The sequence below is a fragment of the Aplysia californica genome, unplaced genomic scaffold, assembly GCF_000002075.1.
Source record: "Aplysia californica isolate F4 #8 unplaced genomic scaffold, AplCal3.0 scaffold00151, whole genome shotgun sequence".
Taxonomy (NCBI): domain Eukaryota; kingdom Metazoa; phylum Mollusca; class Gastropoda; order Aplysiida; family Aplysiidae; genus Aplysia; species Aplysia californica.
In genome coordinates this window covers 647,718-668,541 of record NW_004797421.1, presented here as the reverse complement: position 1 = coordinate 668,541, position 20,824 = coordinate 647,718, and the positions used below count along the sequence as shown (strand labels likewise).

At 39.0% G+C, this 20,824-nt stretch overlaps 1 protein-coding gene across 3 annotated transcripts in view; it reads right to left on the bottom strand.

The window, feature by feature from the left end:
* Positions 1-2,244: 2,244 nt before the first annotated feature.
* LOC101849286 (chromosome-associated kinesin KIF4A) overlaps positions 2,245-20,824 on the bottom strand; it is a 41,624-nt gene continuing 23,044 nt past the window's right edge. For 2 of the 3 annotated variants that reach the window (XM_013081914.2, XM_013081915.2), the window contains exons 15-26: positions 20,094-20,204; positions 18,376-18,459; positions 17,482-17,598; positions 16,811-16,954; positions 15,743-15,846; positions 13,944-13,993; positions 12,313-12,392; positions 11,104-11,274; positions 7,663-7,746; positions 6,260-6,337; positions 4,209-4,334; positions 2,245-3,629 (exon numbers count right to left, since the gene is read on the bottom strand). In XM_013081914.2, the coding sequence (XP_012937368.1) occupies positions 3,207-3,629; positions 4,209-4,334; positions 6,260-6,337; positions 7,663-7,746; positions 11,104-11,274; positions 12,313-12,392; positions 13,944-13,993; positions 15,743-15,846; positions 16,811-16,954; positions 17,482-17,598; positions 18,376-18,459; positions 20,094-20,204 (1,572 nt within the window). In that variant the 3' untranslated portion in view covers positions 2,245-3,206. The remainder of the gene's footprint in view (positions 3,630-4,208; positions 4,335-6,259; positions 6,338-7,662; positions 7,747-11,103; positions 11,275-12,312; positions 12,393-13,943; positions 13,994-15,742; positions 15,847-16,810; positions 16,955-17,481; positions 17,599-18,375; positions 18,460-20,093; positions 20,205-20,824) is intronic. The other variant, XM_005097277.3, reaches the window with a different exon arrangement.

Sequence of the window (20,824 nt, the reverse complement as noted above, 5' to 3'; positions counted from 1 at the left end):
TCACTGTCAGGGCCAACCTTGGACGAGTGGGGCACAGACAAGAGATACACGTTGATGATAAAATAACTTCCGCACTTGGAACTCAAACTCATGTACTTTGCATGTAATGATGAGAAGCCTAAGCATCTCACAAAAGATGCCGGTGCCTGGCTTGACTCAGGTTGAATAAAATATCTTAAAATTCTTTTTAAAATCCTAATTTTCCAGACTAGTAAAAAGCAGGAAAGAACACATGTAGTAACAGCTCCCTACCTAGATGGTTTCAAATACATTTAAAAAAGAAAAATTCACTTGACTGAAAGAAAAAAAAAATGTCACACATCACAGTAATAATTTGTAAGATGTTAAGGCACTATCGGGTACAGTTGAAAATAAAGATCATAGAACTGACTGCGCCCCTATCCACTACATTCATTAGAAATTACAAAGTTCCCACACAACCACAGATTCAAAAAGCGATAATTGGACAGACTCCAGAAGTCCGTCACAGGAATGTGTGAGCTTGTCGAAATGAGAAAACAAGAAGCGGTAACCTCACATTTTCACCAAAACTGAAAGTCCAGCCTGACTTTTTTGATGAAAGTGAAGTTTATCGTAGTTGTATACATACTATATATATATGGAACAAGCTCTTTCTTGTTATTTTTAATTACATAGGTCCCAGTTCTCTTTGTACAAAACCATGCAAAGCCAAACCGCAGCCACATTCATATATACATATATATTCAGGTGTATAGCTGAACTTTCAGAGAAGGAAAAATCAACTCTCAGTGTGAAAGATGTGCATAAACAAAGAGGAGAGAGAGAGACAGACAGACAGAGAGTGAGAGACAGACAGACAGAGTGTGTGTGTGTATGAATATGTTGGTGTTTGGGGGGGGAGGAGGAAACACAACAGGCGGGAGGAAGAGCGAGAAAAACAGAGGGGGTGGAGAAAGACTACACAGATGGAAAAGTAAGGCGAGTAATTCAGAACGCCCAAAGTCAAAATAAAATTTCATTGATAAATCACGCATCACAACACTTGACTGCAGTCGCAGATAGAATATTTATATATAAGGTACACACAAAATAATGCAATGTCCTTTGACAGGAAAAATTGTAATTGGTCCATCTTAGGTATGCACAATAACATGGAATAATGCCGATGCTGTACAAATGTACAGACAGTGATTCAGATCACTCGGTGTTCTCTATACACTAGCACCAAGTTGGATTTTAGATAGGACAAAAGAAAGACACATGAAATACAAACAGTTCAACAAGCTACAAAAATGGCTTTTTTAATCAATCACCATAGTTTGAATAAATAAAAGAAAACACTTTTAAGTTCATCCTTTGTCCAGACTTGGGGGTTATAATGACTTTTTAAAAATAATTAAGTTAGCCCATTGTGTCTTATATGATGAGGTGCGGGCATGGTATAAAGGGAATGCCACTGTGGGTCAGTAAGCTTTAAGCCTAAATCTGACGTAGACCTTTAGTCAAATGCAGGATTAGACCAGACAGGGCTAGGGAATGATGCAAGCCAAAGCACATTGTATTGTGAAATAGATCTCCCCTTTGATTCTTCAAACTTGGCCGGAAAGTCCCATTAAAGCCTATCACACTCCAGGTGGACCCCCCCTCCCCCCCCTCTAAAAAAAACAACAAACAAAAAAAAACAAACAAACCCACTAACAACAACAAAATAATAATCTGACCCCTGTGATGTCACATGACCATTATAATTGGCTGTTGGCCATAATGTTCACCAAAAAATTCACCAACTCGTGACCTGAATTTTTGCTCCTCCATGAAAGGAAATCTGGCTGTCCTCAATTGTATCAAAGAGTCTACATAACAAGAGGGGCCACTTCTCTCTTTGAGCCAATTAAAAAAGTGTCCTCAAAATTCAGTGGCGCCCTCTTCGCAAAAGCGCACCTTTTGGGAACAGAGTTATCCTACTTGAGCTAAAAAAATCAAAGTGAAACTAGCAAGTTTTTGAATGAATTTCGGAAGAATGCTTTTTAAAAATGGTTACGCTTACAAAAAACCTCTTCCAGAGGAAAGGGTGATTGTTTTCTTCGTTTAATTTGACTTTAGAATGAAAGGCTAGAGGTCATTAAATTTTTTAAAAACGATAACTCCACTCTGAACGAACCCGAACTGCTAATGAACAGCAATCGATCTGCGCACGCAAGGAGGTGCTATTCCTATTCTTCTTCTGGAAAAACGAAAGAGAGCTTCAAAACAGACTGCAGCGCCATCTGAAGCAAAGAGCGAACTTCCTGCGGACACTTTTTTGGCTGAGTGGCCCATCTTGTTATGCACTATCTTTGATTGTATCAAACCATAGCAAATAGGGATTTGACATTTCTGCTCTGTGCATGGTGCTTTGGTCTGACGAAGGCCATTATTGATCGTAGCTTGTCAGCGAGACAGTACTTTGACAGTCTTGAATACAATACACTTATGACAAACATGCACACACAAAGATGGACAGAAGGAGAAAAGAATGAACACAAGCTTGGATGACAGACGAAGGTACAAGAAAACATCACTCATGAGATCCAAACAGTGTACAAAGAGACATCCAGCCACATTGACATAGATTTTGATTTTACAAAACATAATCTCATTCTTTCAAATTGTGGAATCTTAGAGGTGCAGGCTGGGCTGACAAGATGTCAAGTAGAAGTCTGGTAATGTAGGGCAAATTTTGCTCGTATATACAGGAGACCAAAAAAAAGGAGGAAAAGAGAAAAAAAAAGGGGGAGATAATAAAAGTCTAGTTTTAGTACCGTTTGACTCATTCAGACCACTCATACAAGCACGGAACAACTACGGATGTAGACACACAACACTACATGACAAAATGAGTTATAATGTCGCACAATCTGACAATACAACACTACGAGAAGCAAATCAGCCCTTTCCTTACAACTCTTTGCATTCCCTGGTACATCAAGATGTGGAAAATTGTGCTATTCCATGATGTATTAAAGGTGTCAATATGCCATTGAAGGGATCTTTTCATCAAGCCATACAAGAGGGTGAAAACAGTATCAGTCTATCCACTTTGCTTCCAAAGTTAAAGGCATGAAGCCGGGGAGTCAGAAATGAGAAAATCGCAGTTCTGTCCCAGACCCTGAAATAGCTGAGTGCGAAAAGCAAATCATTTTGTCACATACTACACAAATACATTACTAATAGATCATCATCACTCAGGATGGTGTGTTGAGATCAGCAAAGAATCCTTTGGTGGAGTTGCAAAGCAGGGTCCTTTTCCTTTTCTTCTTTTTCTCTCGGCTCGTATCGCAATCAGTGTCATCCGAGGGATCCTCTCCGGACCGCCGTTTCAGAAAGTTGGACGACAACCTTTTCTCTGCCGGCTCATTCACACTGTCATCTTTGTTCTCTGAAAATTCCTCCATCAATTCTTTCTTCACTCCCTTCTGCTTCCGCCTGCTCTTTGTGCCAAGACTCGAGTCGTTCTCCGTTTCTGAAGACGTGAATGTTTCATTGTTCTTGTCACCCGACCTAGTTTTCCGTTTGGCTTGTAGTACGGCCCGTGTAGGCTGCGGTTTCTCTTCCTGTTCCTCATCCACAACAAAGGTACTGTTCAGTGTGGATGAACTGGTGTCCAACTGTGAAAAAACCCAAAAAAACTCACCCTTTAGTAAGAGTATTTTTACAATTTTTCTCCCCATATTCATCAGGCAGTGGTTTGTGATAACCAACATTAAAAAAAAAAAATTATTTTCGATCGTATAGTATATTCATAAAACTGAATAAAAATCATAACGATTCGGCCAAATTCGTGATGATGGGCAGCTCTGCATTCAGTTTAAGGAAAAAGAAAGACAGGCAAACGTCAGAGGGGAAAAAAAGGGGGAAAACTACCAAAATGACACCCTTTAACCATCTCTTTGACATACCGCTGTATTTAGCGAATGTTTGGCAATCCCTACTGAAGAATTAAGAACAAGAGGTTTAGGTTTAGTAAGCGTTTTAAGGTTCTGGCAATACATTTAGGTCATAGATGTGCTGAAGATTAGAGAGTAACATACCAAAAAAAAAAGAGAGAAGAGATAAGGACAATAAATATTTGACAGGAAAGAAGGAACAAACCACACCAGAGCACCTACCAACCACCAATAAAGATCTATTTATAAAGAAGTTTAACTTTACCCACTACACACATGGAAAAATTTTTTTTGGCTCACCTTGGGCCTGGGGTTAAGGAACGGTGAGGAGTTGGCGCCCATGTCCAGATCGGGCATCAGTCGGTAGGCCTTGCTACTGTACATCATGGTGGTCATTTTCTGGGGGGCAGAGGACGCAGACGGACACTGAGACAACGGATGCGACTGACCGCCACTACACGTGACCCCAGCCTAACAGAAATGCCATAAAACCAGGTCAACTCTCGTTTAAGAACATAGTCAAAAACAGCTTTTCCCGAGCATCCAATTTTATCGCAACCTGCATCATGTCTGCACAAATGGCAAAAGTTCAGTCCTCTTGAGCCATGGTCAAATTTACACAGGAGAAACTTAAACAAGAAACAGCTGCATTAACTGATGTACTTACCGGTAGTCACCTTTTTTTCGTTCCCCCCAAAAATACAAATAAGCGTCCCCAAGCTTTACATTATGAACCACAAAATTTTCAAAAACTTTTAATTTTTAAACAGCACTTCACCTTCACGAAAGATCTTCAACTAGCCAACCCCCCCCAAAAAAGGTGGAGGTGGGGGACACATGTACAGCACATAAACAGTAGGCCCTACTCTCGAGAATGGCCTACAGCACAAATAGAGACAAGAGACTCTTTACTTTGGTAGAACCAACAGCCATGGACCACACAGCTTAGCTTTGGGTTTAGAAAACCAGTCTTGTCTGCCCATCTATTCATGAGCTTTAGCACAGAAATGGAAAAGCAAAGACAGACAAAGAAACAAGAAGAGAGGCGAGGAAGAAGAAAAAAAGAGAGAAGAACAAGATATGATTCTGAACAGATATAATACATGTGTCACAATGCAGTGGAATCAGGCGCTCGTCAATTTTTGGGCGTGTGAAGTTATTGGTATCATCTTACAGCTTGTTCATTTGTTTTGTTTCGATAATAAAAATATCCATATCTTGGACACAAGTCGAGGTATTGGCAATTGAAGTTGAAGAAGGTGGGGGTCACCTGATTTCAGAGGCTAAATTTGCAAGAAAATGGCTGCCAAAGTTTCATATTTCCTTAGCTTTAGAGTCAGTGGAAACTGATAGTTTACATTTTTTGTGCCTTTAATCTATGTTATTCAATAAAAATCCATACAGAAATGTGTTCTTCAATACACAAAGAAGGTGTTGAGCCCAGAAACAAAAATTCATTAAAAATTCCTAAACCAGCGGGAAAAAGCCAGTTTTCACAATTTTCATTATTTTGACGAGTGTCTGATTTCACCACGCTGTCTCACATACAAATAAAAGGAAAAATAAATACAGGAAAGAAGCATGATTTTAATGTGTAGCTTTGAAACAAAAATTACAGCTAAAAACTAGAACTAGTGGGACAGGGCTCAGTAAACAAACAAACAATTTCTGCTCAGACAGTCCATGTAAAAAAATGAGGAAGAAAAAGCAGAGACTCTCCACACACACTTCAAACATTTTTACTCTCCATCTACACAATTTAGATCATATAGAAGGAAGGCTGCTTCAGTTCTTTCTGCCTGACCATCTAAGCAGACAGAAGGGAGATAACATAGACATGGGAATCAAAATTATATCTTCTAAGTGTGACAACAAATAGCCTACCCATCACAACATAGGATTCAAGCCCATTCTGAGAGTCCAGAAAGGCGTTCTACAAACACCAAAATGCCCAGGTGGTGTGGACTTAGAAATGAATATTTTGGTTCAGTTTTATTTCCGTTTTTAGTAAGAGTTTTACGGCATTTGCAACACAAATAGGTCATGTAAGTTTTGTGCAAAGATTGATGGTGCTGCTAGAGAGTAACATACAAAAGAAAGGAGGAAACATGATGGGCAATAGATGTTTGATAGGTAAGAAGGAGCAAACCCCATCAGAGCACCAAAACAACCACCCATATTTCAAAGGTCCAGTGCTTGGCCCAATTAAGAAGGGGGGAGAGAGAAGAAAAGAAAGAAAGAAAAATCACTATCATTTATATTGGGGGAAGACAATTGGTTTATAATTGCATTTTCTGCACAGAAAGTTTAAGTCGATTCATAGCAAAACAGAAAACATTAGAGGTACTTACTTGTTTCATCTGCTCCAACTCCTTCAACTTTTCTTGGTGGGTGTCCTCCAAGCCTGACAGTCGCTCCACCTTCGCCTCCTGATTGACCAACAAGTAGGAAGGGGTCAGAGGGTTTGTTTGAGTAAGGCAAAGAACACCAATGCGAAAACGATCATTTGATGCACAGAAAAACAACAACAAATTACATTTTATTGATTCTCAAGGGGAAAATTGGATTACAATGACAAACATACATACATAAATACGTAAGTAAAAGCTAACACCAGGGGGACAGAAGAGAAATAGCACCTACCAGAAGTGCCCTCAAAACACCCAAACCGGTGGTCGAGAAGTAATTGCTGAATTATGATTAGACTTGGCACCATTTCCAAAAACGTTGAGGAGAAAACATATAGAGTATGACAGGATGGAGGGAGAAAGAGCAACTCACTAGACTGCCCACCAGCCAGGTGGCAGACACGGAAAAGAATATTGAGGATATTTAAAAAAATGAAGAATAGTTTTTCTAAACAGGCACAAAGACTTTGTTAATGAAGAAAACAATTGATATAGATTCATTTGGAAAGCAAATAACAGAAGAGGCATATAAACCCAATTAGAAAGAAAATAGTAGAATCGGCACAGATTAATCAATAAGAAAGGAAAACTGGTATTGCTAACTTTTCAAGGAAATTTTCTTGATGATTTCTTTAGAGGAAAAGAAAAAAAAAGGGTCAGTTTTGTTGAAAATACAAATGACATGGATTAATTAAGACTAAAAAGTGAATTATGTCTAAATTGGATTTGGAAGAAACCAAGATAAAAAAAGTAGCATATCTAGCTTTTACAGAAAACAAAAAAATTATATACTCTAGATTGAAAAAAATTATTGTATGGCAAAAAATAAATCTGCTTAAACATTTGGGGAGAATTAAATAAACACGAACTGAAGGTTTCGTCTCTGAGAGTCAATACTCCAAAAAATCTTGAGCTTTCCCATGAAGAGTAGAGAACTTAACACAATAATAAAACACTAAGGGACATTTTACTGCAGCAACTTCTCCAATAACAAGGCTTGTAAACCTCTATTCACAAGGGAAATAGATTAAGCAGCAGCTCCACTAAGATTGACCACAATATTGATGTACAGATATGATGCCCCAGAAAAGGAGTTTAACATACAATGGAAACAACTACATCAGTTCTTAAGCTTGGACTTAAACAAATACAGTCGAGCATGCTCATAGCGAAATCGGAGGGATGCAGATATCTTTTCTTTATATGTGTACAAATTTTGGATATTTATGCGTTTTAAATACACAGGAAATACAAGAATTACAAAAAGTTTGGGCTGGAAAATCAGTTTGCTATGAACATGCTGGACTGTAATATATACATGTAAAAAAGATGGAAAACAATCTCACCAAAAGCTTAATTTTTTCTTGTGCAACTTTGCTGGTAGGTTTCGCATTTTTGCCTCGAGGATCAGCATTCAGCAAGAAAAGAGTCTGGAAGGAAAGAAAAAAATATAATATGCATGGCAAAGTTCAAAACATCTCTTCAGTATATAATGAGCAACTACTTCAAATCATTAGAAATATAGAAATAGTATAATTCAAGTTATTCAATTTTTTTTTGGGGGGAGAGGGGGGGGGGGGGGGGGTGCTGTCAGAGAATTCAAGTTCAAAAGAAAATCATATCATTCCCAAAGACATGTTCTAAAATATTGCCAATTCATATCACTTGTTTTTTATTTTTTTTTATTTTTTATAGTAGAGGGTTTTACAGCGCTCGAAACTGCATAAGGTCATATGAGCGCCAAGGGGTGGGTGTCAACAGAGAAGTCTTTACAGGGAATCAGACTTAGACGGCTCACCTCTCTAGCTTCAACAGCACAAGGTCTGCTTCGACTATCAAGGCACCCCGGAAATAGCAGGTCACAAGAGAGTGACAAACATACAAAAGAAGTAGAGGAAAATGATAATAGTAAGGATCAGGAAAGCAAAAGCAGCAGTTCCCTGTTGCTGATCAGGCACAGTTACGAGCGTGACATGAGTCAGCCCGTTTACAATTCTACTATGCTTGAACGAGAAACGTCCCCCCTTTGAGAATGGCCTAAAGAAACTACAGTCAGTGGCACTGCCCCGGGGGGTGTTCTTTGTTTGCAACTCATTTCAATGCTTTCCTCGAAAAACAAGTCTTTTCCAAAGCCAATTCTCACTCACCCCAACCCCTGAACAAGCAAATATAAAATGAGACATTTGTAAGAATCTTTGGAATTGTGCCAGCTTTTTCCAATCTCTTTACAAATGTTGCAGGGATTTACATTCTGAGCTTTTTGTAACCTTTGGAAAAACTTGTGATGGTAAATGCTTTACGCCCCAATCAACACAATTTATATCATTTAGCAGATGAGCTGCTCTTAACCTAGGGCCTACCCGGACTAAGAGGGACACAACATCCCGGCAGACAGAAGGTGATATCCAACAAGTAAACCTCCCCACAGGAGAATTGAACTCATGTCTTCAGTGCGTGACAGAAAAGAGTCTAAAAGTTACACCACAGATGATGGTAATCTTCAGTGTAGTTGATGGTCATGGAAAACATACCTAGAGAGAGTTGGTGAAGGCTTTAATGCATGTGTTTAGCTCATACATTTGCCAGGATGGTTTCCAGGAGACTAAACACACTGTTGCCACCTTTGTAGATCTCCAACAGGCGTATGACAGAGTGTGGAAAAAAGGCCTACTCATGAAAATGATGGACCTCGGGATACACGGGAAACTCTATAAATGGATCAAGTTTTTCCTAGTGGATCGAAACATCGAAACAAAAGTGAACAATGCCCACTCGTCAAGAGAAGTACTCGAGGAGGGCCTACCCCAAGGTTCCTGTACCCCAAGGTTCCTGTTTGAGTTGCACCTTGTTCCTGATATTCTTTAATGATGTGACGAACGTGCTGAAATCAGAAAAGACTCTACACTGATGATCTTGCTCTCCTGCAGACACATCACAGCACAGTAGTAGGAGCAGGAAAATTAAATTAAGACCTCAAGAGGCTCCACAATTACTGTCAGAAATGGAAGCTCAAAATAAACTGCTCGAAAACAGTATACACCATCTTTACAAAGAGCCATAAAACAGCCAAAGAAAAACTCCAGCTGAAGATGGGAAATGAAAATCTCCCCAAAGAAGAACAACCAACGTATCTAGGAGTCAAACTTGACCAAAGTCTAACAATGAAAAGCCAAGTGGAGAGCATAAAGAACAAGGCGAAAAGAAGACTCCAACTTTTAAAGAAACTCGCTAGCAGTTCATGGGGATTAGACAAACAAACTCTGAGAGCTGTATACCTTGGTTATGTCCAATCTTCCCTAGAATACAGCAATAGCCTACTCACTATGTGTAGGGCAACTACTTGCAATACCTTTGACAAGGTCCAAAATAATGCCCTTCGTTTCATAAATGGTGGCATGAAATCTACACCTGCTGCCGCATGTGAAATTCTGTCAAATGTTGAACCCCTGGGAATTCGCAGAGATAAAGCAGTTTTGGAGCTCTATGAAAGAACCAAAAGAATGTGCCCCAACCACCCAAACAGGAAATTAGTAGAAACATGGAAACCAAAAAAGCGACTTAAAAAAATCAGGCATGCATCGCATCACAGAACTAATGGAGAGCCACCATCTACCACAAAACAGAAGAGAAACCAAAAGAGTCAACCAAAACATCCCTCCCCACATTTCTATGAAAAACCAATCATTAAAACTTCTCTCAGAGACAATAGCACAAAATCTTCAGACCTAGTGAAGTTGATGCTTGCATCATATCAAACAATCGACAGCTACTCAGATGACTGGATATACGTCTATACAGACGGCTCAGCATTCAAAGGCACCACTAAAGCCGGATATGGAATACTAATACAATACCCAGATGGAAGTTCCAATGAGATCTCTGCAGCCTGTGGAGAGAAATGCAACAACTACGAAGCAGAAATGATAGCAATTGAAACAGCACTATACCATCTCCGCACAGTTTTTGACACTCATCCAAACAAAACACAGAGTATAGTGATCTTCACTGACTCACTGTCAGTCTTGCAAGCAATAGAAAATGATCACTATCTAAACAAAGACTTGACACATATACTGTTTGGCTCCCATCATCTGATAACATTCTGTGGTGTCAACCTGGTGATGCAGTGGATTCCCGGACACTCAAACATACCTGGAAATGACAGAGCAGACACACTCGCCAAAAAGGGATATAGACAGGAACAACCCAACATTCCAACTTCATACAACACTGCAAAACAAATCATTAAAAGCAACAGCAAACAAGATTCGATGAACAGATGGGCCTTGGGAAAAACAGGCAGAGCAGTTTTCAAACATATGACTACAACAAAACGAAATGACAATATCAACCACCTACAGAGAAAGAAACAGACCACGATCTTCCGCCTACGAACAGAACATATACAGCTCAACTTTCACTTGAACAGAATAAAACCAGAACTTCCTCCAATGAGTCCTTTGTGTGACTATGCATATGAGACTGTGGGACATCACCTTTTCCACTGTACAGCCCCAAATGACATCAGAGCTACACTTCTCCCTCCGAGACCTAACTTCGATAACACACTCTACGGAACATTACAGCAACTGCAGCAAACCTGCACTTATCACTACATGGCATTGGACAGAAGGGCGAGAGCCCAGATGTTGATGGATCAATAACAACAACTGCCAGTAGCAAGATTACATCAACAGAAATGTCAATAAGATACGACTCAAAATGAACAGAGGTCAAATTGCAGCAAACATGTTCGTAGAAAATCTGATCACAAAAATCCTGGTTACCTTCTCCTCATACTCTGTCCTCAGTTTGTCCATCTCTCTCTGGTGCTTGGCGGCCTCTCGGCTCAACTCAGCCTTCAGTGTTTTCACTTCTCGGACATCATCTTTCTCTTTGTCAAGAACTTCTCTCAGTTCGTCGCTAGCCTTCACGTTGTCTGCTCTAGCATTGATGGCCTGCACAGAGGGAGGGATATGGGGCGCATGGCAAAAAAAGAATACAGTTTTTTTTTCAACTCACGGCATGGGGTTAACATTCCTTTCTACATTCTAACGTTATCTAAGAGGCAGGACTTCTAAATCAACATCTGTCTCTAATGGAACAGAGCCAAATGGGTGAAGAGGCAAGAAAGTCCCCAAAGAATTTCAAGATCACTCCATTCAGGAGGTAACCCAGGGTCATTCACATCATAGCCCAGTATGACACCAACTGACTAACACTGCGCCAGCTAGAAGATTTCATAGTGAAGATACAATATCAATCACATATATTCTTATGATCTGTATTAATCATGGATAACATCGTCATTAATTCTAAACTATGCCACAACACTGCAGGTCAGGGAAAACTCAAGGTATAAGGAGGGATGCATCATAACTAAGCAGAAAGATGGAGAATTAGGAAAAAATGTCTGCCCTACCTGAAAAACTAATAAAAACTAAAGACATTACAACCAAGTCGGAACTTGCAATGGATTATGTACGTTACGAAAACGAAATTGCATATGTTAACGCCCCTTTCAACACTGTAAGGTTATTGAAGAGGTGGGACCCTTGAATTGTCATATTCATCTACAATGGAACCGAGGTAAATAGGTGTAGAGCCTTAAAAATACCCCAAAACAACCCCAGTTCAGAATTCCATAATTTACAAACCATCAAGTGAAAATACAAAGTACTACAAGTCAACTTGCGAAAACCAGTATATAAGTACTATGAGTATGAGTAAAGAAAATTTCACTGACACAATTACAGTCAGATAGACAGAAACAATAGTTGAAAAGAGGAGAAGCAGGACCTACCAGTGGCGCCTTCTGACTTCCCACTTATGAAGACAAAAACCGATATTTATTAATATGATATATCATAATGTACTATATTTGACTTCTGAAGCCCACAGCATTTCTTATTGACACAATAAAATCCAGAAAACATGCACAATCACTCAGGACAATAGGGCAACGAGACCAATATCATTGAAGATCTTTTCAATACCTGCTCCAACAGGAACTTCATGGCACATTTGGCTTCGTTCATTGTATGCAGACTCTGCCATGTTGACTTGCCCTTTGACTCTAAACAAAGACAAAAGAAAAGTCCCAGTGAAGACAACAGATGAATGAAATGCCTTAGCTTCGTTTTAGTTTAAGTAAGAGTTTCACGGCACATGCAACACAATTAGGTCCCATAAGTGCTGAAGATTAGAGTAACAACATACACAAAAAAGGAGGAGAGGTGAGGACGCTAGATATTTAATGGGGAAAGAAGGAGCAAACCACACAGAGCACCCGCCAACCACCCACATGAAATGCCAGGAGCATGAAATTCTCAAAACATTAACCAAAATCTATCAAAGTATACTGCCTCCACCCTGCCAGTAACGGCCAAACCCAGCTGCATGGGAAACAACCCCAGCAGAAAAATGGATTCACTATATATATATATATATAGAATATCTTTGTGAGGCGGAAATGGGGGGGTGAAGAGCCTATTCATTGAACCACAGATGTCAGTACAAATGTATTATAAAAATAATAAAAAAGTAAAGTTGTTCCCGCATCCGATCCGGATATTGGGAATTGCCTTGTTAGTGAGACAACTTTCTGGGCCTTCAGCATATTGTGGTAGAGTGGCCAGTTCCTTTCCACGCCGCTTTTACTTCCCCAACTTGAAGTCAGGTACTCATTACTGCTGGGTGGGCCGGAGAGGGCAAAAAAACTGCGTGTCCGAACCGAGGCTCGAACCCGGACTTTCCGCTTCGGAAACGAAGCACTAACCGCTCCCCCACCGCACCCTCAAAAATAAAAATAATGATAATAATAATAATCATAGTAATAATAATAATAATCACTTCTATAGCATCCACACCCTGGTGGCTAAAGGCGCTTCACAATAAAAATAAGGTTTAAATTAAAATGTTTTATGCATACTAGCCCAATCAACATACAATTCTCTAAAATGCTGAAATACATTTATGCCCATAATCTGACAAAGGACACATACAAAAAAATGAAAATAATAATAATGATAAATATCATCAATGTTCAATGTGCATTGCATTAATAAAGATATCACATTTTAAAAATTAATGGACGTGTGTACATAAAACAGTATAAAAAATTCTATGAGAAAATAAGCCATGCGGTGAGCCTGGCAATGCATTCACCAAAAATATATATAATGCAATAAAAACTCACTAACGGTCACAATAAAATTGAAACTTGAATGACTAAAGACAATAACACATTCGATCTCTATAGATAGAAAAACATTTCAATTGTCTCTATCTCTTTCCCTCTGCCTATCCTCCCCTCCCCTCCCCCCCCATCATTCTCACACAATCACTGTGATTACTGATCACCTTTACAGTTGTTTGTTTTAGTAGAGGTTTTTACAGCGCTCGCAACCCTTTTTTACTGTTGGAAAAAGAATTGAACAAGTGATTATGTATGATACACATACAATTTTAAAAAAATTTTTTTTACGGATATGAATAAATCATAAAACAATCACTCTTGCAAAAGATTGAAAAGTGGTATAAAAAAAGATAAAGGAATGAAAAAAATAAGAACCCTAGCAGAAAACCTGAAATTGAGACCTGGTGAACTATACACTTTATGACTCACCCTGATCAGCTTCCACAATCTTCTGCTGGAGCTCCTCAATACTAACATTTCTGAAAGAGTAAAGTCATGACAGAATGTGAGAAAAAATGCTTCTGGGGGAACCCAGAGGAAAGACAGGCACATCTTATACAACTTGGGTATTTAAAAAAATCACATGTAAATATTTTTTAAAAATAATTTTGAGGGGGTATTAAAAAATGCATTATGAAATAAATGACTGATCCACAAATAGAATCAGCTTTTATGCTGAAAGATCTATTTATGATCAAAACATTTAAGTCATGCCTGTAATTTTGAGGGGGTATTGAAAAATGCATTATGAAATAAATGGCTGATCCACAAATACAATAAGCTTTTATGTAAATATACATCGAATTTGAATAGTGTATTACTTAGATTAGATCCAGGTTGAGCACACTGGTATTGATGACAGGCCTGCAGTGTATAATCTACAGTGCTTCCACCAGCTGAAGCTGAAAAGTAAGGAAAATTTTGCCGGGGGCAGGGGGGGGGGGGGTGTGTGCTGTGGGGGGGGTTCAGGAGGTGAAGCCCCCTAGGAAATTGAAATTTAGTACTTTTAGAGGGTTGAAAATGGCATTTGGGTTGGGAGTCTGTTTGAAGAGATTGCCAACAATCCATACTACCTATTTTTTTCACCAAGATTTTGTCTTGTTTGATTTTTTCACCAAAATTTTTCCATTGCTGGCAATGTTTAAAAGCAGGTTCCCCTTCCATTGCTACTATAATTCCAATTAATTTGTCATCGCACCATTGATAGAAGGCAAACCTGGGAATAATGAATAGATATGTACCTTTACAATACAGTTACCCAGCGTATACCCTAATTTTCCTCAATTTTCACACCTGAATGTCGCATGTCACAACCTCGGAACACCACTTCGAATTATTCTAGATTTCGGTAGTTTTTCGCGGCCCTTATCGTGTTCTCACGCCGTAGAATCTTCGCACTGATATTTTCTCTAGATCTAGACAATAAATTTGCAAAAAAAATTTCTTTCTGACAGTGATTTTCTGTCTTAAGATCACAAATCAATATATTTGGACAACGCGCAGATTTTCCAGCCGTGGTGACAATCCGAAGAAAGTCAGACGGAATGAGTGAATGATATAAAGGAGGAAAGTGGCAAAAAAAGTTCCCCAGATTTTGATCAATCTGCAGGTAAAAAATGTACTGCCGACCAACTCTCAATGAATGCATGGGGGCATAGCGGAATAATGGCCGATGGCAGGAAATGCGCAATCTGGCAGGTTTCTATAACATAAACTATTGCCGAGAGAATTACCATAAGTATCCGTAACTTATACAAAACGATATGTAGATGAGTACGAATCTTTTGATACGGAATTTCGGTAGTCCTCCACTGCCACAATTTTTTACGCAGGAAGTTGATAATGATGGAGAAACAAGTACGGAACTAGCAGAAAGTACGGATTTCCGTAAAAATACGGAAGAGTGGAAGCACTGAATCAAAGTAATATACAATTCAAATTCTATGAATATTTACATGATGTGTATTTACCAAATCTGTACAGCCACAGAAAATTTCCCACACGGACAATAAAATACAATTTTATCTAATCAAATCATATCATTAAGGAGCATTTCTCTTCAAAATTCAATCTGTATTTGACTGACCATGTGAAATGGACAATTTTTTATCAATTCATCTATTCTTTTTTAAAGCTTGCATTTTTGGGGTAAGCCAGTCTGTTCATAAGGAAAATGACATTCTCTGCGGGGAGAAGCATACTGAACAAAACATTTCTCAAGGACTCACATCAATTCTATGTCAAGCTGAATGGACTTCATCTGCTTTTGGATTTCTTTCTCCTGAAAACTGATCTCATCTTTGTCTCCATTTTCGCCCAGCCACGAGAATTTCTGAGGGTTAAAAGAATATAATAGTATCATCAACTTTTGGAAATATGAGTTAACTCATTCATGATTACACAGTTAAAACTTAGTGCCTGCAATCACCAGAAAAAAATATCCGAAGAATCAACAGTAGTGTCACAAATTCAACCATTTTTATAGAAACTCCTTTAAAAGGGATAAAAGGAAAGTCGAAATAGCAAAATGGAAAGTTAAACATGTGAAGTAGGGCTGGGCTTTGCCATTTCCTCTGTTGGCAGAGATATCAGTCGTCTTTGAGTAGCAGTTTTTCATCAAGTTTATCAACGCAGCCCATCTCTTTGGTTTAATTCAGACTAAAGATGTAGCTTTCCACATATGAGCTGATACCCCACAAGACACAAAATGTTAATTTCAAAATCAGACCATTTCATTTGAGGATAAAAGGTAAGAAGAAAGCAGAAAAGAACAGCCAGAAAATACAGCAAAGCAATTTTAACACATTAACATCTGAAATTAAGGTCTTAGTGACCTTAAAAAAGGTTGTGAAGAGGTTGTGTCTCCTGCCTAAATGCAATGAGTCTACCTGTAAGGTAAGTAAATCGATGCCTTTGTGTGCACGTGCTTGTGTGTGCGAGAATGTCTGTATGACAGAACGTAAAACAAATAACGTATGCTAACCCTTTCCATCCTTAACCCCGACATCACCCTCAGAAAGAAAACTGTCTGAAAAGAACATCATGACACCCCCCCCCCAATACATTACAAACGTTAGTATTACCTGTATGTCATTTACAGGGTGCTAATTTAGTGCTAAAATAAACCAACATAATGATAAGAGGAAGGAAGGATACTGGTCTTTTAAACATCAAATTAACCACTCACTCTGGTACTGCATTTGAAACTCATGGTGACATCATAAGCGCAGGATGCCAGACGCCATTAAGTGTTGCGCTAATGAAGGTATAGTGATGGTACAGAGCACACTACTAACCTCCAGCAGGGGACCTCCTTCCAGTTGATCTCTCAGTGCTTGCAACTGCTGAGTCAGCTCTTTCCGGTTCTGCATGAGCACCGTCAGATGGTACTGGGTCTCCCGCATGCTCACTTTCACATCCAGCTCATGACTCAGCCATTTCTGAAGAGGAATGCCACAAAAGGTACGATGGTTAATGTTCTGCATGACGTTTGTTTTGCTTGCTTAAAGAGAGGCATAATCATCAACACACAACGATGGTCGTTTATTTAGTGCAGGGAAAAAGTGATGCAGACAGACAGTCAAACCACAGAGGGAATATTAATTTAGACAACCGCAGAGGCCGGCTGCGACCACTGATTGTAAAAACCAACCTAAGCTGTGTGGTATACGACATCCCAGAAAGAAAATAAAATATCCTGTCTATTTGGGAATTGAAATCAAGTGTGTTTTGCCTTCATGAAACAATTATTTTGTTTTGAGGTAAACTTTTTGTAAGGTTTACTAGAGCATTGGGTTGTAATGTTTGGGGGAAAAAAAATTAAAAAATACATTGCTAAAAAACAAAACAAAGGGCTGTTTTGTCACTGCTCTCTGAAAATGTTAGAAAAAGTTCCCATCCTAATCCATTACTGACAACAACAATTTTTTTGAAATTTCTAAAAAGTAGAGATTTAAAAACCACTCACCCTGACTCTGTTTCCAATGCTGGCAGAATCATACTTCTCCAGTTTCCCAGTTCTCTCATCTTGCACCAGCTTCTGCTTATCCAGTGCCTCTCTCAGTCGCTTGTTTGCTGCTGTAGCCTGATGTTTTTGTAATGTTTTTGTTTTAGTACACATTTTACAGCACTGACCATACAAATAGGTCATACGTGTCCAGAGGTGTTTCCACTAGAGAGTAACATACAAAGAAAAGAAGGAGGGATCAGGACAATAGATGTTTGATAGGAAAGAAGGAGCAAACCACACCAGAGCGTCAACCAACCATCAATTGGGTAATATTTTCTTTTAGTAAAGACGAGCACATTTATGATCATTAAGTGCAGGAAAAAAATCAAGACAAAAAGATAGACCGGAAGAGTCTGGATCTTGTGGAGAGTCATGCATGGTGACACAAAATTAATCGTATTGTTAAATACATCTAGTATCAAAAAGAACAGCCAAATTCAGTTAGCTTTATACATATTTTAAGAAATGTCTGGAAAACAGGCACCTCTGGGCAGAAATAACAAAAGGAAAGAAAAGAAGAACCTACCGGTAGCGCCCTCCAACCATCCATACACTTCGGTAAAGAGAAGCGCATCGATACAATAATCATTTCGTGCAGGGATAAAGCAAGACAGAATGATAGACCCGACGGGCATTGGAACAGTAAAGATTTTAGATCTACCAATGGCATTTTCCAACTGTCCGCAGCCCTCTATCAAGTAGAATTATTTAATCGCAAACTATGATGAAGAATAGATAAAAGAATATTGACACATTAGGGATTCAGATGACGTAATTCAACTAAAGATTTTTTAAAAATCTTTCATTTAAATGAAAAAGCAAGCGAATCAGTGAGCATAACTCTCCACTCACTTCGGCTGTCTTCCTTTTCTGCACTGCTTGCTGCTTTTCGAAGTCTTTCTTCAGTCTCTGTACCTCCACATCTCGCTTTCGGTCCTGTAAGCATCACAAAATATTCACATAACAGAATGACAGCTATTTGTGTTTTGAATTAAAGAGAGAGAAACTCATTTAAAAAAAGGTTTGTTTTGTCTGCTGTAGTAAAGAAGAAGCTCATCGACATGATAAGTCAGTAAGTGCCAAGAGAAAAAGCAGCGCAGACAGACAATCAGAGGGAAAGAATAGAAGTAGAACATATTAATGGGGGCCTTCCAAACACTTGCATCACAATTTGTCTTCCAACAAAAAGTGTGATCACCAGCCAAGGAGATAGTCATTCTGACTGACCACTCTCGAAAGAAAGAAGAAGCAGAAAAGATCATAAAGAAAGAAAGAATGGAATAACGAACAAACACAATAGAGAGAAAAACATATGTGCACTTAACAAATACATATTCAGATTAACATCATCCTCATCTGTGGGCATCAACAGATGCAACTCTAATCCACTGACAAGATCAACTTCTCCGTACAGACAGCGTTCCCTGCAAGGCGCCAGATTACTCAAATTTTTCCTTCAAGTTGCACAATGATTTTCAAAACCATTTTTAAAAAAAACAATTTTCATCAGGAAACAACATTTTATGTAAAATCAAGCCAATATAAAAGATTTTAAATTGAAAAATGGAACTCTTGTTTCCTGGTTATCTTTTCAAGTTCCTCATGTCTAAGTCGGTCAATTTTTAAAAATTTCATTGAACTTGAACGAATATCAAGAGCTATAAACGTAACGTGTTTCGAACTAAACGTACGCCTCGGTTTTGAAACCAACGCAGGCGGTTCTAAAAGTAGGTGACAAACGCAGACTGACGCACGCACACTTCGGCTGTGGAAACACGGGACCCGCTGATGCTTGGCATGCCTAAGGTAAGTGAGGCCGTGCTGATTTGGGATCCATTGGTTGGACTGCAAAGTAGCCGAAATACGCTAATCGGTGTGCACAGAATTCCGGCCCCCAGGGATAGGGTTAAATAAACAACATCAGATTGAATAAACTTTATAAAGGTATAGTAAACTTTTCATTGAAACTATTTAAAACTGCTGTATTTATATCAACATCACCATCAAGGAATCTTGAGACAAATGTAGAAATACTTCTGTCATCATATATGAGATACAGTAAATTTTTTTTAAAGAGACAAAGTTATAATAACTGCATCAGGGCCACAAAAATGACTCCCAAGTAAACCGATTGTTTACATTTCGACTTGAATACAGCCAAATGGCGCGGTGCAAAGGCGGTGACTACTGTGTGACAGTTATGTGCTCTGCTCTACTGCACACAGAAGGCCCAAGCACAATTCCCAAGTGGGGGGAACATTTTTATTGAGTATCTCTGTCTTTCTGGTAGGATGTTGTATCTATCTCTCTCACTCTCAGCCTGATAAGTCCCACCGCCAAAATGACCTAAAATTGTGTCAAAAGGGCGTAAAAAAATATGTAATTTTTTTTTTATAATTACGATGCAAAAGCCTCTTCCCTTTAATAACAAGAACTAACCGTGTCAACTGGGGTGAAAATTATAAATTTCTTCAAAGCAGAACACCCCCCCCCCCCAAACCAATATTCACCTAACCATTTGTGAGTGGAAAACAAGAGAAAGAAACGCAGAAATAACAGTTCTATCCCACCTTCTGCTGTAATTTCATCACTTCTTTGTCCTTCTCTCGCTTCCACTTCTGAAAGTTGGCCATTTCTTCCTTCATCTGCTTCATGAGCCGCACACGATTCTGTTTCAAAGTCTGAAGCAAACAAACAACTTTATTACTATAACTTGTCGGACTTACAAAATTTCTTTTCCCGTTTCAGTCACAACAGAAGAAAAAAAAACACGACAAATTCGATTTCAGAAGCAAAAATGGGTCCACCCTCTGTGAGTATGAAAGTATATGAGAGAGAGAGAGAGATGGAGAGGAAAGGGGGGGAGAGAGAGAGAGAGAGAGAGAGAGAGAGAGAGAGAGAGAGAGAGAGAGAGAGAGAGAGAGAGAGAGAGAGAGAGAGAGAGAGAGAGAGAGATGAAAAGAGAAAGAGAGAGTGAGAGAGAGAGAGAGAGAGAAAAGAGAGAGAGAGTGAGAGAAAGAGAGAGTGAGAGAGAGAGAGAGAGAGAGAGAGAGAGAGAGAGAGAGAGAGAGAGAAAGAGAGAGAGAGAAAGAGAGAGAGGGAGGGAAAGGGAGTCCACACAATTTTTTTGACGAAGTCTAGCTGTACTTAGATCTAGGTTTGGCCCTATCGACTCAAGCCTGTTAAAGGTTCAAATACATGCAAGTCAGTAAGGCACCTTATGGTTTTGTCTGAAATACAAATACTTTAGGCATTGCAAACTAAAAATTTCATTTACAATTCAGCCATCAATATTAAGTAC